This window comes from Manacus candei, unplaced genomic scaffold, assembly GCF_025592945.1.
Source record: "Manacus candei isolate 608988 ecotype Guabito, Panama unplaced genomic scaffold, ASM2559294v1 h1tg000057l, whole genome shotgun sequence".
Classification (NCBI taxonomy): Eukaryota; Metazoa; Chordata; class Aves; order Passeriformes; family Pipridae; genus Manacus; species Manacus candei.
In genome coordinates, this window is record NW_026138105.1 from 10,272,790 (window position 1) to 10,294,421 (window position 21,632).

The following is a 21,632-nucleotide window of genomic DNA, read 5'->3' on the forward strand; positions in this document are numbered from 1 at the left end:
CTGACCTTTTCCAGGCATGCAGGACACCTTGGGGAGAGGGAGCACCCAAGCCCTCCCTTCCCATGCTCTTCTCCCTGCCCTCTCTAGGGACACATCCCACCTGTCCACTCATGTGCTTGCTCCTCACTTAACTGGAAAAGGAAACCACGGACTTTTTCCAGGTCAAAGAAGATCCACATGTGTATGAAACTTGGGTAGGGATTTAATCAAAGCAAGTTTGTACATGCAGCATTTAGCTTGGTCACCACCCTTTGACCAGCCACCAGGCCATCCTACATTAGGAACAGGGTCTGGGTAGTCTGTTCTCCAAGCATGAAATCCCAGGGAAGAATCATTGTTCTGATCCAGGGTGAGTGCTGCAAAGAGATGTTTCCTCCTCTTAGCACCAGTCTGAGGGTCTGCTCCAGTGCAGGGCTGGGGTGGCTGAATGTGCTGCTCCACCAGCAATGACCTGGCTGCTCTGGGGATCACCTGCAGGGCTCTTCCTTGCCTAGCCTCTCCTGGGGCACTGAGTGAGGAGTTTCTGAGTGCTCTACCCATTAGTGGGTCCTTATGAATTCCCACTGCCAGGCCCAGCATGACAGAAGGATTCACTCCCAGCATGGGTGGGATGCTGAGGCCTCCGAGCCCTCCATGTCACTTCATCCTGCCCTGCTGTTAACTCTCCTCAGAGGTATCGTTGTGGGATGCAGAGCAATTCTCCAGTTCCTTTGTGATCCCCACTGAGCATTGCTCCACTTTGATTTTCTTTCTTCCTCTCATTGACTTCTTAGCTCCTGTAAACAGCAAGATGACAGCAGGAGTCAACCACAGAGCAATGGATTTACACGTACGGAATCAGCATGGCCTCATCCCAAAATAGGGACAGTGCAGGAGGAAGCAAAGCTCAGCAGAGGAACGACCAAGAGAAACACCTCACAAGTGAGGTGTGGATTATCCAGGGGAGGCTGTTGTCATCCTGGACACAGAAACAGCATGTAAAGCAGAAATAGGCAGAGAACTGACCTGATGCAGGAGCATATCTGAGAGGGTACCCAGACCAGCAGGATGTATTCCTTGTATTTTCCCCCCTTCCAGTGTGGTACGTGGCCCACACCACATGCTGAGAGAAGTGTTATGCCTCTCCATCGCCCCATTCCTACCACAGCTGCATTCAGTCCTCACTTGGGACATCTCCATCCTGTCCTAGAACGTTGGATGTGTCTGCCCTGGGGTGTACAGGGCATCTTCCCCCCCATTGCTCTGAGTGGCTGATTTTGTAGAGCAAATCCTCTTGTCACCCAGCTCTGGTGGTGTACCCTGAGTAAGCAGACCCCTCTGAAGGCTGGGCTGTTAAACAGTCTCCTTTCATGTTCCAGCAGCAGACCTCTCTACATTTATAATTGGGTCAACACTTCCCTGTCCTTATGGCTGGTACAGAGGGGGTGAGCAGCAGGGTTTGTCTGACAGAGCACTTTTTAAGGCCTGACAGACAAAGGTCTGTCTTTTCCTTACCCTTATCAGGAGCAGTTTTCTGCTTATTCACCTGTAGGAAACACGAGTACAACACATTCCTCTGTCAGCAGGGAAACCTCCCCAGCCACACTGGGAGATCAACAGAATGGGCAGAAACCTTTCTCTGCATGTGAATAACTCACCCCTGGGAATTTGGCCTTCCCCAGTCACTGCCTCCCTGACCTGCTAAGCAAACACAGCTCTGTTAGCTTAGGTGCTCAGGAGTGCTCTCCTGGTCACCCTGCCCAGGCTGCCCTGGCTAACCATTAGCAGGGGGCTCCTCCAGCTGGAGACAGGTGTTGCCAAAACACAGCACAGCGTGGTATGTGCTCGGCAGAAGAACCCTCCTCCCCTCTGCCCTCGGTTCCCTCACGCTTTTCTCACAGGAGCCTCTTGAGAAGCAGCAGAAATTGTGACCCCGAGCTGATGCCCCGAGGGACTCCTCCTCCCTACCTTTCAGCCAAAGATCCTGTCCTCTTTTTCTCTTCTTCTGCTGCACATGAGCTTTGTCTTTGGTGCAAAAGTATTTCCCATCAGCCTCGGCTTCTCGTAGGATCTCGTCTTCATATGGGGCAGCCCCCTATAGCAATGAGAACAGTCAGTCTACAAACTAGCCTGGATTTCCCAGGGAGCTAGTGGCATTGCCAGGGACCTTTGTGATCATTCCTATGGAGTGATGACAAATGCTATTGTTCATAAACACTCTTGTCTAGCTGGAAAGAGTGATACTTCTATCCCTCAGCAACAAGTTGTGTAACAGGGTGGGAATGAGTTTTGGCACCTAGTGCAGGAAGAGCCATCACCTTCTGGAGGGAGCTTGGGCAGGGACAACCTGTCTTATGCCTCTTGGACCCGGCAGCCTAAGCTGATGGCTGAGGAGAACAAACCAACCTCGCTGTCCGTTGTGTCTGGCTCATCGGATTCCTGCTTCCCAGACTCAGCATCGTTGTCATCTAAGGAAACACAAAAAGAAGGGCTTTTTTGGCTGGCAGGAGGCTTGACAAGCTTATGAGCAGACACAGAGCCACTGGTCCGTGCTCTGAGAGCCACTGAGGCAGAAAACAGGTTTAGCAATAAACTGTGTTGCAAAGCAGAGACACTGCGAGCTTAGTGGCTTGGAATGAATGTTTATGGATGATCCAACAGGACTCGGTTGGGAAACCAGCTCCCAGTAAAGGTGTATCCGTAGGACTTTGCTACACCAAAGTTGCAAGTGTTGCCCCTACATCTGTGGCTACATTCAGGTGGGAAGCTGAGGGGTATTTAAACCCCAGACTGCACCTTCCCATTTTAGCCCCAGGTGGGGAGAAGCATATTTTTCACACATTTGCTGTTGGTGTTGGTCAGTGTCTCTTGGCAGGAAACATGTGCCGAGGAGCAAAGGAAGGAAAGGCAGGGGAGACACTTCTCTGCCCAGCAAAAGGTTTTGCTGCACATAGACCCCAAGGCTACAGAACCCCAGACACAAACCTGCACACACTCGACCTCTGCACAGAGTGAATCTGCAAGAGTTGGGGGCCAAACCTTGCTGCTGGTGGCATCACCCTGACTGCACCCACAGCAGCACACCTGGGCTGGCTGTGGAGGTCAGACAGGGCTGGGGGCAGGGCTGTGCCCTCTTCTGATGGGCAGGGGCATTCCAGAAGCTCAGTACTTCTTGGTTATGACACCAGGTCTGGCTGGGGTGGGGCTCAGCAGGGCAGCCTCCCTACCCAGGTGGGAGAGCAGACAGTGCTGCTTCCAGGAGTTCCTGTGGCCTGATCCCATCCTCACCTTATCCTTCTGCAGGTTAAGGTTCACTAGAAAGTGCAGAAGTTTTTGTGTCTTGTTTCCTGGGCTTTGTGTCAACCTTAAGGTGAGAACTGAAGAAAGTCCTGTATTCCCACACTCAGAATGTAATCAGCTGAAATTCTTCTGTCATGATGATATCTCCTTAGCATGTAAATCACAGAGGACTCCCTTTTTTTTTTTTTTCCACCGTGAAAAATCCTGCTCCGGAGAGTGTTCCCAAACCACTCTGACACGCCCAGACCAACTAATCCAGGAGAGCTCAACTTTCTGGTCAAGCCAGTAAGACTGGTACTGAGCAGCTCTCAGCAGACGTGCTTCCTGCTCCGATCCCCATGGCTGCTGCCTCCCACCCACCTGGACAAACATGGCACCCGTGTCCCCTGGTGGTCAGGCAGGGAGAAAGCCTTGAAAGGGCTCTTATGGGGGATGGAGCAGGGAAAAAGCAGGAGAGCATCCTGGTCTACCTGCTACAGGTACCAGCATCCCTGTCTCCATGCTCAACCCTGTGTGCTGTACCAGCACAGGGCACGCATTGGAGTAAGGGGACAGACAGGGATGGTTTTCCAGTGTTGGTCCTGCAAACCTCTTGTGTTTTCCCCATCTCTCCTGGGGACTTCTGAGCTTCTACTTCCCTGAGAGGGGTGGGTAATGCTGGAGCAGCAACATTATCTTGCTGCTGCTCACTCTGGAGTGGGTTTTGCCAATAGGTTGGAGCTACATTGACCTCTTTAGCTCCTGGGAATTCCATGCCACCAGGTATGGAGAGGAGGGTGCTCTGCAGGGTGAGTAAGGGCACCCCATGGGTGGCTCCTGACCGTGCTGGGCAGAGACACTGGGCTTTTCTCCAGAACAGCTGAAGTTACTTTCTCCCTATAGATACTGAGCCTGAATTTTGGACATCTCTAGGGTTGAAAACTGATCTCTCAAGGGCAGAAATGTGAAATCTTAATTTCCCCTAATGGCCCAAAATTGTTGGGAGCCAGGAGCACCTGAGTCCCTGGAAGGGTCTCTCCTGTTGGTGTGTTTGCAGGTATGTGCAGAACCTAGCACAGAGCTCCGGGCTGGGAGATGCCTTTGCCAAAATGCACCTTTTGCTCTTGCCTTCTCGAATGTCACATTTGCCTGAGGCTTCTTACCTGGTTCTTCCTTCTGTGCACTCACATCCCGTCTCACCCCAGACTCAGGAAGGGCCTCCGGGTTGCTCGGTGTGGAGTTGTTTGTCAGATGTGCCCGTGAGAGCGTGAGCTGTGGGATACAGGGATACAGGAAGCACAAAGGCTGTTGCCACCAGGCAGGAGGAAAGGATTGTCCCCAGCCCTTATGTGCGACACCCATGGGGACGAGCATCACGGAGGCGTTTCTGTGTGCTGTGGTGTGTTGCAGGGAGCCCAGCACACCTCCTGCACCAGCCTGCAGGAGGGGGCACAGACACTGCTTGTCCTTGGGCTCAGATGGAAACCCCACAGGCACTGGAGGGGAGATGGGGAATGAGAGCCCAGGCTGAGCAGCTGTGGCTCTGCCATGTGCAAGTTGGCATCACATAAATCAAAGCCATCCTCCTAACAGTGGTCACAATGGTGCCAGCAGCAGTGCTGGACACCCTGGGGAGGGGAAGGGGCCACAGCTGGTGCCAACACGAGCTGTACTCACCACAGCTGCATCCTCTTCCTCCTCCTCTTCCTGCTTGGCAGCACCAGGCAGTGCCCGGGTGGCACTGGGCCAGTGGTAGGGGAAGCGCAGGTCGTCCCGCTGTGCCCTGTGCCTCCCACTAGGGCCGCGGGCTGTCAGCTCAGCAGGGCTCTCCCCAGGGCTGCCGCAGCTCCGCAGCTCCCGGCGGTGGTGCCAGTCTGTTTCCCTGCCACGGCCGGAGTCTGACAGATCCAGTGGCGTGTCTGCATCGTCATCCCTTGCCTCCTTCACCTTTGCTCGGAGCTCGGGGCGGTCTCGGCTCAGCCAAAGCTCCTTCTCTTCCTTCCCATCCGCGGCATCCTCCAGGAAGGACCTTTCCTCCTTGCATCCCGCTGCGATGCTCAGCCACGGGGAGAGGGGCCGCTCCTCGGGTGTGAGCTTGGTGTCTCCCTCTGCCCGCTGGCCTGGCTGGCACTGCTGCATGAGGAGGTGCTGCAGCCGCTCCCGGTGCTTGAGGAGGTGCAGTTTTTCTTCCAGGTGCTGATCCCTCACGTACACCATGGTGGCAGGGAGCTTCAGCAAGGCTGCGTGATCTTCCCAGCCGTCGCGTGACCGTGTCCTGCCCTCGGCATCTTTGGTCCTGAGCAAATGGCTGGAGAAGCTGCTGCCATCCCGCTCAGCCGAGGTGCAGTGACTCGCCAGCCCTAGCTGGTGCAGGGAAAGGTGCTTGTGGAGGAGGCAGAGCTGCTCTCTCCGAGTGGTCAGTTTTAGGTTTTCGTAGGATGGAGCAGCCCTGGGAGAGTCCAGTTTGTTTGCTGTTAAATAACTAAAAAAAGGAATGAAAAAACCCATCACATTGAGTAGAGGGTTCTCCTGTGGTTTCCTAGCCTTACAGGGTATGTACGTGGTCTGTTCTGCTCTTTCTGTGCCCTCTTGCAGCTCTTGGCCTGTGCATCATGCTTGCCTTTGGGTGCTGGGGAAGAAGGTCCTGGTGGCTGGAGGGTTCAGGCAGCAGGTCTCCTCACTGCACACACTGCAGGAAACCATCCCTATCCAGCAGCAATTCCCCGTCCCTGGGCCACAGCAGGTCCAGGCAGTGGGTTGAGTGAGGGTGAGGATGCAGTGACCACTCACATCAGCACTGCTGCTGAGACATCACTTTTCAAATCATGCCTTACAGCCAGCAGCATCCTACCCACCCTCCTGGGCTTTCTTAGTGCCTTGGTGGGCCTGAAGACACCCAGGACAGAGGAACAGCCCACTCTGCCCTAATCTCATTCAATGGGAGCCTTTTACAGCCATGCTAAGAAGGTTGGTACAGTGCATGAACCTGCCCTGTAAACCCAGTCCCTGCTATCACTGGTTATTTCCCTTCCATGAGTGCAAGCTTTTCCCAGGAATGCTCAGCAGAACTACTCCCACTCTGGAAAACTTGCTACAGGTGAACTCACTAGCTTTGCTCAGCCCTCTGTGCTCCTGAAATCCATGGGGAGGATAAGCCTGGGAAGTGCTGAGCCCTGTAGAAAAGCCCATTAGAATAGATAAGGAGGAGCAGGGATTCCTGCCTGCCATGGGACAAGTCCTTCTCCTAGCTGGAGGTGGGGGCACCCGGTTCACTTTATGGGTCTATCTGAGAAGCTGGAATAATGAGAGGCTGACCTTGTTGGGCTGCATTCCAGTCATTTTTTGCTGGTATAAACTGGGAGATTCCCCCCTCCCCAAGGCTGTGGGAGAAGATTGGAGGGGAAGGTGGACAGACACAGTGGATACTGGCCATCTCAGTCTGCCCAGTGGGACAGTGCCTTGGGCCATGGATCTGGCTCACACCACGACCCAGGAGCTGGTACTCACGCCTCAAGGCTGGGGCTGTGCTCGCGCTCCGGAGGGAGAGGAGTCTTCCTTGCTGGTGGTGACACTGCTGTCCCTGAGTGGCTCTTTTCCAGGAGACAGGGCCTGGAACCAGGTCTCACGAGGGCAATGGTTCCATGCAGCTGGTTGGAAATCCTCTGGGATGCCTGTGGCAGAGGGGAGAAAGCCCAGGTGAGCCATTCTGCTGTGCACCCCGAGCTACAGGAAGCCCAGCTGAGCTGGGGTGCATCTCTTTACCAGTGATAACAAGACAAGCAGCTCCTGAGTGCTCTGTTTGATGATTCTGGTCAACAGCTTGACCAGATTTTTATTAATTTTTACTGGGAAATTTCCCCCTTATGCTTTCTGGTAGGATCTACTGCACTCTCTGTTTTTGGGCTGCCCTGATTTGTAGAGCAGGAGGTCTTGTGTTTCTGCTCAAGTCATGATTCAGTGGCTTAACCAAGATAAGACCCTGCATATTCCCTAGCCTTTACTCATGTAAGCTCCTGGCACACACAGGTTTGGTGGGTGTATTTCTAGTGGAGTACCTGGTTGTGAGGCCAGGACATCATCATCTCCATCAGCTGTCATGAAAGGCTCACCACATGTTCTGACTTGACTTTTCCCTGCCCACCTGGAGATGTCACCAACCCTTCCTGTGGTCCCTATTAATTATCCCCACAGCCTGCCTGCAGCCTTACCAAAGCCCCTTTTCACCTGCTCTTTCAAGTTTTTTGTGGAGGTCAGGTAAGCAAAACCTGTGCCAAAACAGAAGCACCTATGTGGGTGTGTTTGTGGGTTTGATTTCCCATGACCAGGAACAGGGCTCCAGGTCCTGCAGTCTCACCTCCCAGCACCCAGTGTCACCATATCACTCAGCAACCCTCAGCTGGCACACTCTCTGTGTTTGTGTTTGCATCAATGCACAAAATGGCAACCACTGAACACCAGGCCCTCTGAAAATACCAATATTCATTATGCTGCACATGGAGAGACACCTGTATCTGCTCTTGGGCAGGGCTGCTGTGGTGTGTTTGTTCCTGGTACCCACAACTCCCACAGTTTACACGTACTCCAGGCTTTTCCAACATTCACTGTGCTCCAGCTCCTTGCTCACCCAGGTAATGGAGAGCTGGCTCTATGGCTCAGAATAAGCTACACTGAAATGTGGCTCAGCACAATCTCCCCAGCTCCTTCATTCCTCAGAGGTTTCCCCAGCAAGACATCTAAGAGAGGAACCAGAGCAATGGGCAGAGGACTCAAGGATGCTGGATGTGTTGTCATGAAGGATAAACACAGGAGCAAACATGGATGTGCATGTTCACAGCAGGGACAGGAGCCTGTGCCAAACTTCACATGCTTTGCTTGCAGCAAGTGGCAATTTCTGCAGAGAGAATGCACCTGGCATTTGCTAGATGCCCTCCTTGGCACTGCCCAAGTCTGGTTAGTTGTTTCACCCTCTGAGTGCCTCTTACTCTTTCCCTGTCCCAATCTGCTTGTCTTGATCCAGTTCAGATGACCACAGCGGTGGGGAGAAGGCCTGAGGACATTGGACCATCTCTGACAACTCACCATTTCTGCAAGGCTGACTTCTTGGAGGGCAGTGCCTGGGGAAGTCCTGCTGCTTGGAGAGCTTCTCTGTGCTGCAGGCTTTGCTGCAAGAAAGACACAGTCACCCAGAGCTGCTGCAGCCCTGCCCTGCAGTGTGCTGGAGTCTCACAGCCTCCCAGGGACCCACTGGCTGGTACCAACCACCCCTTACTGAAAACTTTGAGTCAAAATTTCCTTTTGGCTCAAGCCAGCACCTGATTGAACGTTCCCTCCATTACACATGTGGTTGGGCAACATGGTCTCTGCATGAAACAGGTGGTGGATCCACACTTGCACATCACTTGTGTTACAGTGAGGGCTCCCAAACACTCTTTTTCTCTAATGCAGAGCAGTGTGTTTCTCCTTTGATGTGCATTTCTCCCCCAGCACCTGTTCTACCCATGGCAATGTCCATCTGAGATGACAACAGCTTGGCCTTCGCTCTCCAGACCCTTTCCCAGAGCAGTTTTGCACCATGACTCTGTCACTCTTCCCGTTCCCAGGTCCCTCAAGGGTGGCAGGAGCCAGCAACACCCACCTTCTCCCAGTTCGAGGTCTGCCACATCATGGTGGGCTTCTTCTGCTTCCCTGTGAGCTCCTTTCTCGCTGCCAACAGTTCTGCTCACCGGGGACAGTAAAGGCAATGGGGAGCTTGGTGTGGAGCTGCTTTCTCTGGAGGTGACTCCTGGGTTCTTTGCCCTGTCCCTGTTGAAAGGAAAAGGACATGAATTAATGGGAAGGGGTAGGAGAAGGAAGGTTTTGGAGCCACTGTACTGGGAGCTCTGAGGCCGATATACAAATGTGCATATTTATGTAAGTGTGTATGTGGATATACTGGATCCTCAGACTCATCTCCTTCCACTGAAGCTTATCACTGGCTCAGCTGCAGTCTGGAGCATGGGACAGAGCCAGCACGACAGCTCAAGGTCTGATTGCCCCACTTGGCTGTGGGTAACATCGCAGGATGCCACGACGTTGGGTAAGCCAGGACCCAGCTGTGACTATTGCAAAAGCCCTGTGGGAACCTGTATGTCCCTGGCTGGGCTTTCAGCCTCACGTAGGGGTGGATTCAGCATGAGGATGTGGTGGCTGTGCTCTGTCACCATATCAGGATGGAGGGGCTGATGGTCTTGATGACTATGAGGGAATGACTAAGTCTTGGAGACACATGTTTATGTCATGGACAAAGTCCTGGCTGGACTCTGATGCTGAGACATAGATGTTTGGCTGGAAATCTTCCTATCCAGCATCCCAGGGAGAGCAGAGCAGAGCAGGAGCACTCATCAAGCCCTGCCCAACCTGCAGCTCTGGAATTAGTCAGGTCTTGAGAAGCATTTGGGGAGTAAAAGCCAGAGTTTCTCTTTAAGTGGATGGTGCTCCTGTGCTCCAAAGAAAACACATTTCTAAACTAATTCCTCAGTGCTAATTCCTCTGGACTTTAAACCCTTGAGGAATGAGCTGATTTGTATATATTGGCCAGCCTGGCAGGTTACTTGGCTTTCAGCACAGTGCTCTGCTGGGATACGAACCTGTTGGTGCTGATCTCTTCTCCCTCTTTAACTGCATCACAGTTCCTTGTGTGTCACTCTCCTTCCTCCAAAACACAACCTGGCTGCTGCAGGAGGGGAGCTGGTGCCATGGAAGAGCCCAGGTGGAGGTCCATGGCCAAGCTGAGCAGCCCAGGACTTTGCTTCCCATGAGCTGTACCCCATGAGGAGGAGAGGGGTTGAATACCCTTGTTCCCCAAACACTGAATCCTTGGATGCTGGTTAACAGGGGAGCGAGCAAAGGTCAACAAGGGTTTTGAGACTATTAGGAATGTGTCAATGTCTAATATATACAGGAATCCGCAGGAATTAGATGCTAAAATACCCCTGAGGATGCTGCAGTCTGGACATAGCCCTGCTCAGCTGTGGGGATGCCCCTGTCCTTACTAACACCCCTGAGAATTAATGAAACCCAGGAAAGCACTTACTCCAGGCTCCGGAGCCTCTTCAGTTCTTCCTTGAGAGTTTTGTTCTCTTCCCTCAGGCGATTTGTCTCATTAGCTGCAGGGACAGAGGTTGTGCTGAGGGTTCAGGTGCTGCAAGGAGAGAGCTGATACTCTCCACAGCTCGCTGGGGTCCTCAGGGGAGGAGGAGGGGGGAACGGCAGCAGGTTTTGGAGAAATGCTGAATTTCCTTCCTTCCTTCCTTCTCTGAAAATGTGCAGGGACTAAGGGATAAAAGGGAGCAACTTTCTGACTCAGGTTTCATCAGGACTGGGTCTGATTGCAGCTTGTCCAGCTCAGGGGGAGAGCACGACAAGATGCAGCAGCGGCCGTGGTGTGGTGGGTTGGAAACAGCCAACATCCTGCCCTGAACACCACAACCGCCCCTGATGAGCAGGTGCTGAGTTAGGGGGAGGACTGGGGGTCTGGGGTGGGATCAGGCAAATTCCAGAGGGAGCTGAGAGCACCCACCAGGCGGGTGCTGCAGTGAGGAGGCCGTGGGCAAGCACGGGCAGGGTGGGTGACTGCCTTGGCTTGCTCCTGCTCGAAAGCAGCACTCGGGGAGCAGTGGCATAGCAGGGGAGATAAACCAAGGGCTGTTGGCACCTCTCCGTCCCTCCTAAATGCCTTATCTCCCTTATCCCCATGACCCTCCTGGGGTCAGCCCAATCCCCAGGGAAAAAAAACCCACTCTTGAGCAGTGCTGGGAGCCCTGCCAAAAGCTCAGGAGAAGATCCATCACACGTGTTGCTTGATTTCCATTTACCCGTGCTGAGCTGCTGCTGTGACTTTCCTGTCTTTGCCAGAGTGTTGCTCCTGCCATGCCAAATGCATCTTTTTTCCTTGCAGCTGACATGGCCTGGCATTTCTTTTCTGGAGGTGCAGAGGGCTGCAAACCCCAGCTCTGCTGCTTTGTTACCTCTGCTTGGGTGGTGTGGCTGACATCCACAGTTCTGCTCCCTCCCTTCTCCCCACCCCCAAACCCCTTTTGGGTGCCTGGTCACCACGAGGGCTCCTGTGCAAGTTATCTGGGAGAGGCACTAACTGAGCACAGGCTGAGCCAGCCAAAGCTGAGCCTACAGCGGGCAGTGGTACGTACAGAGGATGAAGATGTGCTGCAGGCTCTGGAAATGGGAGGTCTCATACTCATTCTGCTTCTTTTTGGCCAGCTCCTGGGTGACCATGCATCTGTCACAGAGACCTGCTCGCAGCCTGGAGGAAGGAAAAACCACGGCCAGCAGCTTGTTACCACAAAGTTTCCATGGGGGAAATAAGCTCCTGCCCTCCCCATAGAGAAGTGTGAACACCCAGCCCATCACCCCAAATTGGTGAGAGGGGTTATCACTGACCCTTCCACCCCCCCAGATCTAGTCCCACCATCATGAGCTCCTCTGCATGTGCTCAGACTCCTCCAGCTCTCCCAGTAGCTGAGTATGAGCAATACAGAGGTTCCCGTGCTATACCCCACTCCTGGGAAGACAGCAAATTCTGAAGTCTCCCCCTAGGATGATGCAGTTGCTGCCACTAAGCAGCACCCTATTGAAAAACAAATCCTACCTGTTTTCTAACACCTTTACATTTTCTTTAAGGACCTTTTGTTGTTCTCTCAATTGGTGATTTTTAGCAAACAGCTCTTCAATTCTCTGAGCATCACTAATTGAAAAAACAGAACACACAAAAAAAGGGAGTTATTGGATTTCTTCCCAAAGTCTGTGCCTCGATTCACAGCGCCCTTTTGCCTGTGGGGCAGGAGGGGAAACAAATGTGTTAGAGCACAGATGCTGCCCTGTGACACCTCTCTTGGAGTTAGGAGCTCGCTTCCTCACAGTTTATTGCTTCCCAAGAGAACAATCACGAGCTGGCACGAGCATCACTTGCCAGTGGGAAGGCGAACCGGAGGTAGGTTGGGATCACACCGAGCCCTGCCTGTGCTGGAGACTTGTGTGGCAAAAACTCCAGAAAGGTTTGAATTTGGCAGAGCCAGAAAGGCAAGCAGTGCTCTCTAAATCCATCAGTTTTGGAGGAGAACTCGGGAGGTCTGAAAATTAAGCAGTGTAACCACCCCTCCACCCCCTGTCCCACCGCGGCGTGGGTGGGGTGGGCTCGGCATTGCTCACCGGCACTTCTCCGTCGTCAGCTCCGTCAGCTTGCTGTGCAGACCTGGAACAAGGAACAGAGGCAGAGAGGTGGGTGTTTGTTGCCAATCCCCTGGCACTCAGAAACGAACTGCAGCGAGGGAACTTCAGGAAGGTGCGTGGCTTTGCAGAAATCTCATCGATTTACAAACCGTATTTCCGAGAAGGAGTAACACACTGTGTGTGTGGAACACCACCACAGTTTAATATAGCTGGAAAAACCTCACAGGATGTGAGCACATTTTGTATTCCGAGTATTTAATGCATCTGCATTTGCCTCCCACCCCCTCAGAAGTCTGGTTTAGTTTTGTTTCTACTTATTTCTCGCTACAGCATACATTTCCCAGGTGGGCAGTATTTTATAGCTCTCAGGGTTGGAAAGCATCTTGGAGAATATTTACAGCTGAACAAGAATGGCTTTGGTTGATGGATCTGCAGACGTTACATCCTGTCAAATACATTTTATGCAAAGTAGATGTAAACATGTGGTTTAAATTGCTCAACAGCTTCCTCTAACTCTCACACGGCTTGAAATTACACAAGTGAAGAATGAATTCATAAGCCAGAATCCTCCAAAAGTGCTGATGTTTTGTTCATAATATTGATACTGGGAATTATTCTAATAGGAAAACAATTGTATTTGGCATTTGGTTGCTTAACCTAATGGGTTTTATTTTAATAATGTATGACCTGAGGAATAATTTATTCCCTAGAGGAATAAACTATCCAACCTGACTCTAATGCTTTCTTTAACAGAGCTTCATCTCCTGCTGCTTCTGTCTTATAGATTATTGCATCTCTCTGTTTTCCCTTTGATCCTTCACTATCCAAATGTACTCCAATCCTCGTTGCTTGGAGCAGATGCCCAGCAGGTGTGTGTGTCACCTCTACAAACCTCCCAATTCACCTTTAGCACAGACTATGGCACCAGGAGCAGGAAAGGAGCCAAACCCCCACGGCTAACGCTTGGAGCAAGTGGGATTCCCACAGGGATTGAGCACCTCCGTGGCTCGCTCTCCAGGAGCCTTGGATGCTCTCTTCTGCTCCTCCTCATCATCCACAAAGCTACTGATTTTCTCAGTAAACTTTGTTCTCCACCGGTGAGAGGCACCAAGGTGCCATCAGAGGGGGTGCTCCCCTGAGGGCCAGGCTGTGATCCCACATCCCAGTACATCCCCACAGGTAATGCTTGCTCAGCACTAATCCCCAAAGTTCCACACCTGCTCCTCCTCCCTTCTGGTTATTTGAAACCAAACAGATCAAAGTGGCATTACACAGAAATGGACCTTGGCCAGTTTTTGATCAGACATCTCATGTCTCCTTACCTTGGACCTCTTTCTCATGGATTTCCTTGAGCTTGTTCAGGAACTCTGCAAAACTCTCTGTGGTCATGTTCAGGGCTGAGCCACACGCTGCTCCTGCACGAGGATGTCCTTTTGTTTCAAATTATTCAGGTTTCAGCCTAAAATAGAAAGAAAAAGTCCAATAAAAGAGATGAGTCTTGCGCATGTGGTGTTCTGGGGCAAAGCCCAAAGCTAGGAAAGGAAATCATTTGCTAAACCATGAGATGCATTTTTGTCCACCCTGCCTCAGCTCTGAGCACAGTAAAGAGCATGTCTTGGAAACTGGGAGAACTGAAAGCCCAGCTGGAAAATCAGGCTTTTCCTCTACCTGCTGAGCTGTTTAAATTGCATTTCTCTGGGACGAGGTGGGGCAGGACATTTTCTCGAGGATAAAGAGGGGACTGCAGGACTTGTGCCAGGACCACATGGGGACTGATGGTGGGAAAATTTGCAGCAGCGTTGGTGCTTGACCCCGATGGGCCCAGCAGGAGATGGGTCCAAGCATCACTTCTCCCTCTGGCACTACACAGAGTTTCTACAGAGGCAACACGTACCACTCAGCCACCTCACTGTCATCACCCAGGCTTTCTGCATGGCTGCTGGCTGCAGCCTCTTGGGAACCTTCGGAGACACCAGAGTTTTTCACCCAATTTTACAGAAAACCAGGGGAGGTGGTGTGCAGAGCCAAGCCCTGCAGGAAGCTGGGGTGGGCACAACACCTGTGGGGTCTTCCAGGACCACAAAAACCATTCTGGGAGAAGACAGACTTCCACAGCAAGGCATTCAGCATTACCACACAGGAGCTTCTCCCCTAAAAGTCATGCCGGGTTAGTGAGTCATGGCCAGTAATCCCAATCCCAACAAAGCACCTGGACACTGAGCCTTCAGCCACGAAGAGATGACCAGGGAGAAAACCTCCCCTCTGTTGTTGGAAAGTGAAGAGTGGGCTGGGAGCTGGGTTTTACAGCCCCACGGCGGCATGAGAAGTTTTCCACTGGGTTCCAGCCCTCTCCCAGCCCGGCTCGCTGCCGGCAGCCCGCCTGTGCCTTTATCTGCATGCAGAGCAGAGGTGTGCCAGATTGCCTGCATATGCAAGATGTGGGCACGCAGAGCTGGAAGAAGAAAGTTTCCCCTAAAGCATCTGATTTTCAAAAGAAATGAGGCACGCGCCAGCAAGCACAGACAGTGAGCTCGGCTCGCGTGCTCTCGGCACGCTCGGATCAGCAGAACAGCTGCCTGAACATGAACCATCCCAGAGTCACTTCGTCTGGCTTCTGAGCAAATCTGGTGCAAATAGAGAGAGATCTCACTCTCTGGGAAAAAAAATATTAAAAATATTCATTGCTCCCACTTCCCTGGGAATAACCCACCCTTTCCCAGGGCTGAGTGATCTATCCCAGCAAATAAAAGCTACCCAAGGCACGGTGTGACTTGTGGCGGCTCACGCAGCTTGAGATGGGCTACTGTGAAATGGAATTGGGAACTGATCTCTCCTACTCAGCCCCAAGAGCCACAGCTGAATAACCAGTCAGGAGAAACAACACCTGACTCTACTGCAAAATAGAAAAAACCCCAAACCCCTGATATTCATGGGAAGCACTTCCCAGGATCACTAAGTCCTAAATTTGGCTCTGCCCTGAGCACAGCACCTCCCCAGGGCTGAAGGGAGGTTGTGAGACCCACCACTGCTGTCATGGGACTGAAACCCCAAGTGCTGGCTGGGAAGGCTCTGAAGTGCTCAGGTACTAATTCCCATTACATTCCCTATTGTTGTAATCTGGGAAGGGATTGCAACTGGGAACAGAGCCAGAGGTGCTACATGAGCTCCTTACTATGCTCTCTGGGCTGGATCAGCCCCTGCCCATCTTGGTGCTGCCTATTCCCCAAGGCTGGTGTCTCCAAGGGCTGAACCCAGCATTTCAGGACACAAGGCTCCAGCTGGGACATCCTGGCAAGGTGACACCCTGGCTGGGACTGGTGCCAGCCTGTGGTTCAGGCAGGTAGGGCTGGGCTGGGATGTGGTGGGAGGTGGAGGGCGCGGGGGCAGCCCAGGTGCTCTGTGCCAGATCCGATCCCTGCAGCTGTGACTCAGCGCTGTGGGCAGAGCCTGGCAGATCAAGATTCGGGGCTGGGGTGTGGGCAGCAGCTTTGCCTTCCATGCACGGCTGTGGTGCCACCAGGGTTGGGGTTCACTCCTGATTTTCTTTTCCTCGGAGCCCTCAGGTGGGCAGGGACCTGTGACCTGCTGCGAATCCAATCAGTGGGGAAATGCTATTGCTGTTTTTGGTGCTTTTGAGATGCCAGCACCCAACCCTGCCTGCAGACAGGACAGCCTCTCTGTGGCAAACCTGGAGAGGACTTTGGGTCTCTGGTCTGTGCACACACACTGTAACAGAGATCCTGCATGAGCACTGCTCCCCATGTATCTGTACCCAGTATTCAGCCTTTTGCTGCAGCAGGGCAACCCAGGCTCTCTGAGGGGTTCAGCTTTGCTCCCTTCTCTCTTCTGTCCCACTCCAGAGGATTTATTGAAGGAGATTTATTGATGAAGCCCAGGCCACAGAGTCCCTCGGTGTGGAGCTCACTCCCTGAGACAGGGATTTCATTTACAGCCCTGAGCCCTTTCCAGAGCTGTCACTGTGATATACACCCAGCGGTGCCGGATGTGGCCCCGCGGAGGGGCCCGGAGCAGCCCTTTGGTGTTCCGGCAGGGCTGGATGTATTTCAAAGTGACGGGTGCCCTCTGCAAACAGAGCCCCAGTGTCAGGGACCAAAGGCAAACTCTTCATCCAGCCCCTAAATCTGGAGGGCTTGGAAAATCCAAGACCCGGGGCAGGGCAGTTGTTGACTGCCGTGGCTTTGCTCACCTGCTCTCCTCATGTCTTGATGGTCAGCTCAGGGCAGGAAAAGGGGTCCAGGTTGGTACACAGGGTCCCCCAGGAATGTCAGCTCTCATGCACAGGACTGGAACAGCCCTAGGCAATGCCTGGGTACTGATGGCATCCTTGGGGCAGGATGCTCCCGGCTGGGGAAAGGAAGAGCAGCAGGGAGGTTATTTTCTGTCCTGTCTGATGGCCTTGGGAGGGGATGGACTCAGACAACGGCTCTGAGCACAGCTGTCCCCCATTCCCCGGTGCCCAGGGTGTTCCTGGCCTTCCAGCACTGCCTGCCATGCTCACAGTAAGCAACACACATCCCCACCCTCAGCACTGTCTCCTTTCAGAAGGATAAAGAAGCTCATTAGCTAAACAAGCTTAAATCTTAAAAAAAAAAAAAAAAGGCAGAACTGTGACATTCTAACACCGTGGGGATCAGTGAAGCTTAATGGATTTGCCACCAGATATTTCCCCATCAGTAGTGCTGGAGTTGTTCAGCTCCAGGCTGGATTGATGTAATACACTCCTCATTGGGTGATTGCCGGGCAGAGCCGCTTTGACCAGCCAAACTTTCTTTCCTTGACTACCCTACTATGTTCCTGGTCTAATTTTAGAATTATAAAACAAATTTATACTCAGAAAAACTGCCTGATCACTCATGGAAAATCTACAGTACCAGGAGTATTTCGTAGGCCAATGTGGAGCTAATGCTCTTTGCTGAGGTACTGTGAGCTTGAGGGTTTGAAGAGGGCTTTTTTTTTGTGTGTGTTGAGGGTTTCTTTTTCTTGCTGGGTATTTATTTATTCGCATGACTTAACATGGCACAGGCTGTCCTAAAATGGAGCCCAGTGCCTGCTCTCCGCTGCACTGGGCTTGCTGTGGGTGCTGGATAGGGGCTGGCAGATTGCAAAATTACCCCCCAACAGGTGAGACAGGAGGAGCAGCCTTGGCTCTTGCTTCTCCAGGGAGGAGGATTTAGTGCCTTTCTCCACCTCGCACAACCTGAAAATCCTCCCAGAAGCAGGGCAGCTGCTCCGTGCTGCTCTGCCAGCCCAGGGGCCGGTTTGCAGCAAGCTCTTGCTGCTGACACCCAGCCCCAGGGTCGCCTCTGCTGGGGGTCCCACCCGGGTGCTGTGAAGCTCCAGCAGGGCTATGATCTGCCTCAATGGCCCTTCAGGTTTGCTGGGGACTGGTGCTGGTCACAGCCCCCTGAACAGGTTAAATGGGACCGGCAGCACCAGGGAGATGCTGCCCCTGCTCACGTGTGCACAGACGTGTCCCATGGCAGGGAGAGGAAAACAGGAGTGAATCCTCTAAGATAAAGCTCCAGCCTCAAGTCCCAACCTGCACATGGATTTACTTCTACCCCATAAAGTCTCTGTTGCCATAATACAGCACAGCCACGGTGATCACAAGCCCAGCAGTTTAATTTCTACCCCATCACCCCAACCCTATGGAGGCAGCTCCTGCTTTTCTAACTGCTGTGGCAACCACCAAAACAATGGGGGTTTTCTTTCATTGCCTCATTTCTGCTTGAGACCCCCTGTTTTCCCTGGGAACTGGGACATCCCTCCTCCCAACACAGTCTTTGCTGCCCTGGCCTTGCAGGATCACTAAAGCAGGAGCTGCTGGTCCTCTGCAATACCTGAATATGCCCAGGAAATGGATTTTGGCTTTTATATAGCCAAGTGAACAGTTTGGGGGGCTCTCCTTGCACTGTACCCAGCTGGGAGGGAGGTTTTGTCCTCCCACTCCTCAGCTTCTGCTGCTTTGCTGAGGTTTAACACTAAATATTTGTTCTCTCTCCACTTGAGGAGGAATGACATTTGGACCCACCAGTCATGCCATGATGCTCCACAGAGCATGGTGGGCTTTGGACAGATCCATGGGCAGGTTTGTGTGCCTGCACAAGGATTCAGAAGATTATTAAGAGTAGCCACTTATCTGCCTGTGCATCTTGGGGTAACCACAGCTTCTGTAAACATTACTTAATTAACACCTCAAAATGCTCTGGGAAGTGGGTAATGAAGCATTATCGCGTGTTTCAGGTGTTTTAATGGAGAAGTGGTGATGTTCAGGGAATAGCTCAAGGCCCCATTGGGAGCAGAGGCACGTGGTCACTGCCTCCACCAGCCCAGCTAACACACTCCCACTCTCTCCCCGAGCCCCAGAGCCCTTGGCTGGGGAAAGTGGGAGGAAAATACCCTGGGAATCTCTGATAAAGGATGGTATCACCTCACAGTTTGCTTGTGATGCTGTTACGCTGTACATGGTGCCTGGAGAGCATCTTGGTCTCACTGTCTTCTCCTCCATGGCAGCATGCCTTGGAGCTCTTACTGCTCTGACATGGGGAATTCATCATTCCTGGTCCTGTGTGGGAAAGCAGGCCTTGCAGGGGGTAAGGGGCATGAAGTTCTACTGCGACCACTCTGCTGTAAACTGGCAACCCCTGCTCCTGCTGTGTCAGTGAGTGCATGGGCACCCTGAGTCAAGCTAATGGCCATGTAAATGGAAAGAACAGATCTCTTTCCCTTGGTGAAGTCTTTGACTGAATCAACTTTTCAGCACTGTTTAACAAAGGAGTAATGTGCTAGGAAGAGTCAGTCCTGAAAAACCATCCTAGGTGTTTAGCCCTGCTACAGCACTAAGGATGCGTCCTCTCTTACGAGCTCAGCCCCACATTGTGTCCCCCAACAGATGGGACAGCTACAGTTGGGCATTTTTATGGACTGAGGCATCTCTGTTTGTCCCAAATGCCTGGTGACACATTGGTGTTGGGGACACTTTGCTGCCCAGGCTGGGTTTTGAATCCATACTGTGCATCAGTGACCTCTATCCTCTAGTGAAGCTGTGGGAGGATCTGTGATCATCTACCCTGTAAGAGCACTCAGAAAATTCCCCACTGGGGGACTGTTCCAGCAGAAGGGACAAGGAACAGGCGGTGGGGACAGTTCAACCCACAGCAACAAACCCCTGTGCCAGGAGGCAGCGTGTGTGGACACAGCTTCTCCCCGGCAGCAATCCCACCATCACTTCCTTCCTCCAGGATTGAAAGTAGGAAAAAGGGACTACAGCAGTCAGTAACAGTCAGGTACCTTGTGCCTGGGGGTGAGCTCCAGCCTTGCTGAATATTTGTGCTGCCTGAAGGAACAGAACTGGACAACCCAGGAGGGCACTGTCACGATGTCCCATGAAGAACACAACAGGGATGGAGGAGGGGGACAGAGGGCCACCTCACCTGGTTAACAGGGGCCACCACAACCCAGCTCCAACCTGCCACCGAGGAAAAAGGAGCAAATTTATTCTTAGCCTTGGCAACAGAGATGTGACCAATTCAGAGTGTGAAACAGGGTGGGAAGGGAAACCCACAACCCCATTGAAACTTATTTAGTGCTGAGCATGTGCATGGTTTGGTGCAGTCCAGTGCTGCCTGAGATGCTGCATGGAAGGTGGATCAGGTGTGATCAGATGCCCATTCAGTGCCCAGCACTAATGCCCAGGTGAGCAGTGCTGCCTGCCCAGGATGGGCATCTCTGCCAGCCCACACGCTCCCACAGGGCATCCCACATGGCCACAGCCCCATCTCTGCTCACACCACGGCTGTCACACAGCCTGGGTGTTTGCTTAAGGAAGGCTTTGATGGTCCCTGCTCCTTAAACACAAACGCCACCAGATTCCCCGATACTCACATAAACCTTGACACCCACAAATCGCTCTGACCCGCCACAGCTATTTCACTCCACCTGAGCCAGAGCTGGATGCCATTTCTCTGCATTTTGTATTGCAGGGATATCTCATTACCTCTCACACTCAAGTGGAAAATGCCAGAGGAAAAGTTTTTGTTAGAGCAGAGGAGAGCCCTGGGGTCCCGGCTGGGCAGCGGCCACACAGCCCAGATGGACTCAGCCCTGCTCCCCACCGACCCTGCACCCCTGCAGAGGCAGAGCTGCCACTTTGACAGAAACATTGGACTCCCCAGCTGCTAGAGAAATCCAAATTTCCTCCTTGAACTCCAAGAGAGGACAGAAAAGCAAGCAAATCTGTGACACAACAGCCTCTGCCCATCAAATGGGAGCTGGACCAGGCTCTGTCTGCCAGCACCAAGTGACAGCTCTCCCGGTGCTCTGCTCAGCGAATTTTGGGCAATTCTCCGTGCATGGCTCACGCCAGCTCCCTTCCCAACTACGTAACACAGCCCAGGATGCCAGGGGGCAGATAAAAGTCAGTGCAAGCACAATACTCACATTGGAGGACTGTGTCTGTGTCTCTTCCTTGACTCCTTGAGCTCAGTTAGGTTGTGATCCGGACACGGTCATCTGGGACGCAGGAGACAGGAGTGAGCAGTGTGGGTGAACTTGCACAGACAATAAGCCATAATTTTTCCTTGCAGTCTGACTGGCTCTACTGGTTTGTGTTTCTTTGCCCCAGCAGCAGAAAGGAGGCTCAGCTTAACTAAAGTCGCCCAACAGGTTCTGCTATAATACAAAAAGTGGCAAGACCAGTATGGTGTGAACCCAGATAGAGATTTGATTGTTTTCCCATAATTACAGCTCAACCTGTGCTGTTGGTTGAAGTCAATCACATTAGCAAACAGACCCTTTTAAATAATTCATCCACCATTAAGATGGGATTTTTTTTTTCATTTTATATAACTTGGCACTTTCTGAGAGGAAGAGAAAAAGAGAAGTAAAATGTGACAGCAGCAATGTCCAACTAAACTAGGGCACACAACAGCCCCTAGCCCAAACACTTGGGAGAGGGGAAGGGATGCACCCAAAGTGACACAAATGGCTATTTGCAAGTGCACAATGAAAGCCTGTGGTCCTGAACTGTCTTTTGGGGGCACTTTGTAGTGGCTGGGGATGCTTTGGGGACCAGTGAGAAAAGGCTGGGTGACTTGGGTGCTGATCCTGGCCAGCAGCCCTGGCTTAGC

The 21,632-nt window shown here is 52.5% G+C and overlaps 1 protein-coding gene across 1 annotated transcript; it reads right to left on the reverse strand.

The window, feature by feature from the left end:
- Nucleotides 1-206: 206 nt before the first annotated feature.
- Nucleotides 207-21,070, reverse strand: RBBP8NL (RBBP8 N-terminal like). Its single transcript, XM_051802997.1, has 15 exons — nucleotides 20,944-21,070; nucleotides 16,691-16,848; nucleotides 13,806-13,942; nucleotides 12,463-12,505; nucleotides 11,903-11,998; nucleotides 11,445-11,557; nucleotides 10,331-10,403; nucleotides 8,894-9,060; nucleotides 8,338-8,420; nucleotides 6,766-6,929; nucleotides 4,936-5,740; nucleotides 4,422-4,530; nucleotides 2,386-2,447; nucleotides 1,948-2,074; nucleotides 207-776 (listed from the first exon to the last, which is right to left on the reverse strand). Exons 3-15 carry the CDS (start codon nucleotides 13,870-13,872, stop codon nucleotides 658-660), a joined length of 2,028 nt encoding a protein of 675 aa, XP_051658957.1. The 5' UTR covers nucleotides 13,873-13,942; nucleotides 16,691-16,848; nucleotides 20,944-21,070; the 3' UTR covers nucleotides 207-657.
- Nucleotides 21,071-21,632: the final 562 nt, after the last annotated feature.

What these genes read in the sequence shown, in the direction of transcription:
- RBBP8NL (XM_051802997.1), bottom strand. Translation starts at nt 13,872, where the DNA reads ATGACCACAGAGAGTTTTGCAGAGTTCCTGAACAAGCTCAAGGAAATC. An exon ending in CTGACGACGGAGAAGTGCCG is followed by an intron (nt 11,999 to 12,462) that starts GTGAGCAATGCC and finishes TTTTTCAATTAG; the next exon opens with TGATGCTCAGAGAATTGAAG. An exon ending in AAGAGGCTCCGGAGCCTGGA is followed by an intron (nt 9,061 to 10,330) that starts GTAAGTGCTTTC and finishes TCCTTTCAACAG; the next exon opens with GGACAGGGCAAAGAACCCAG.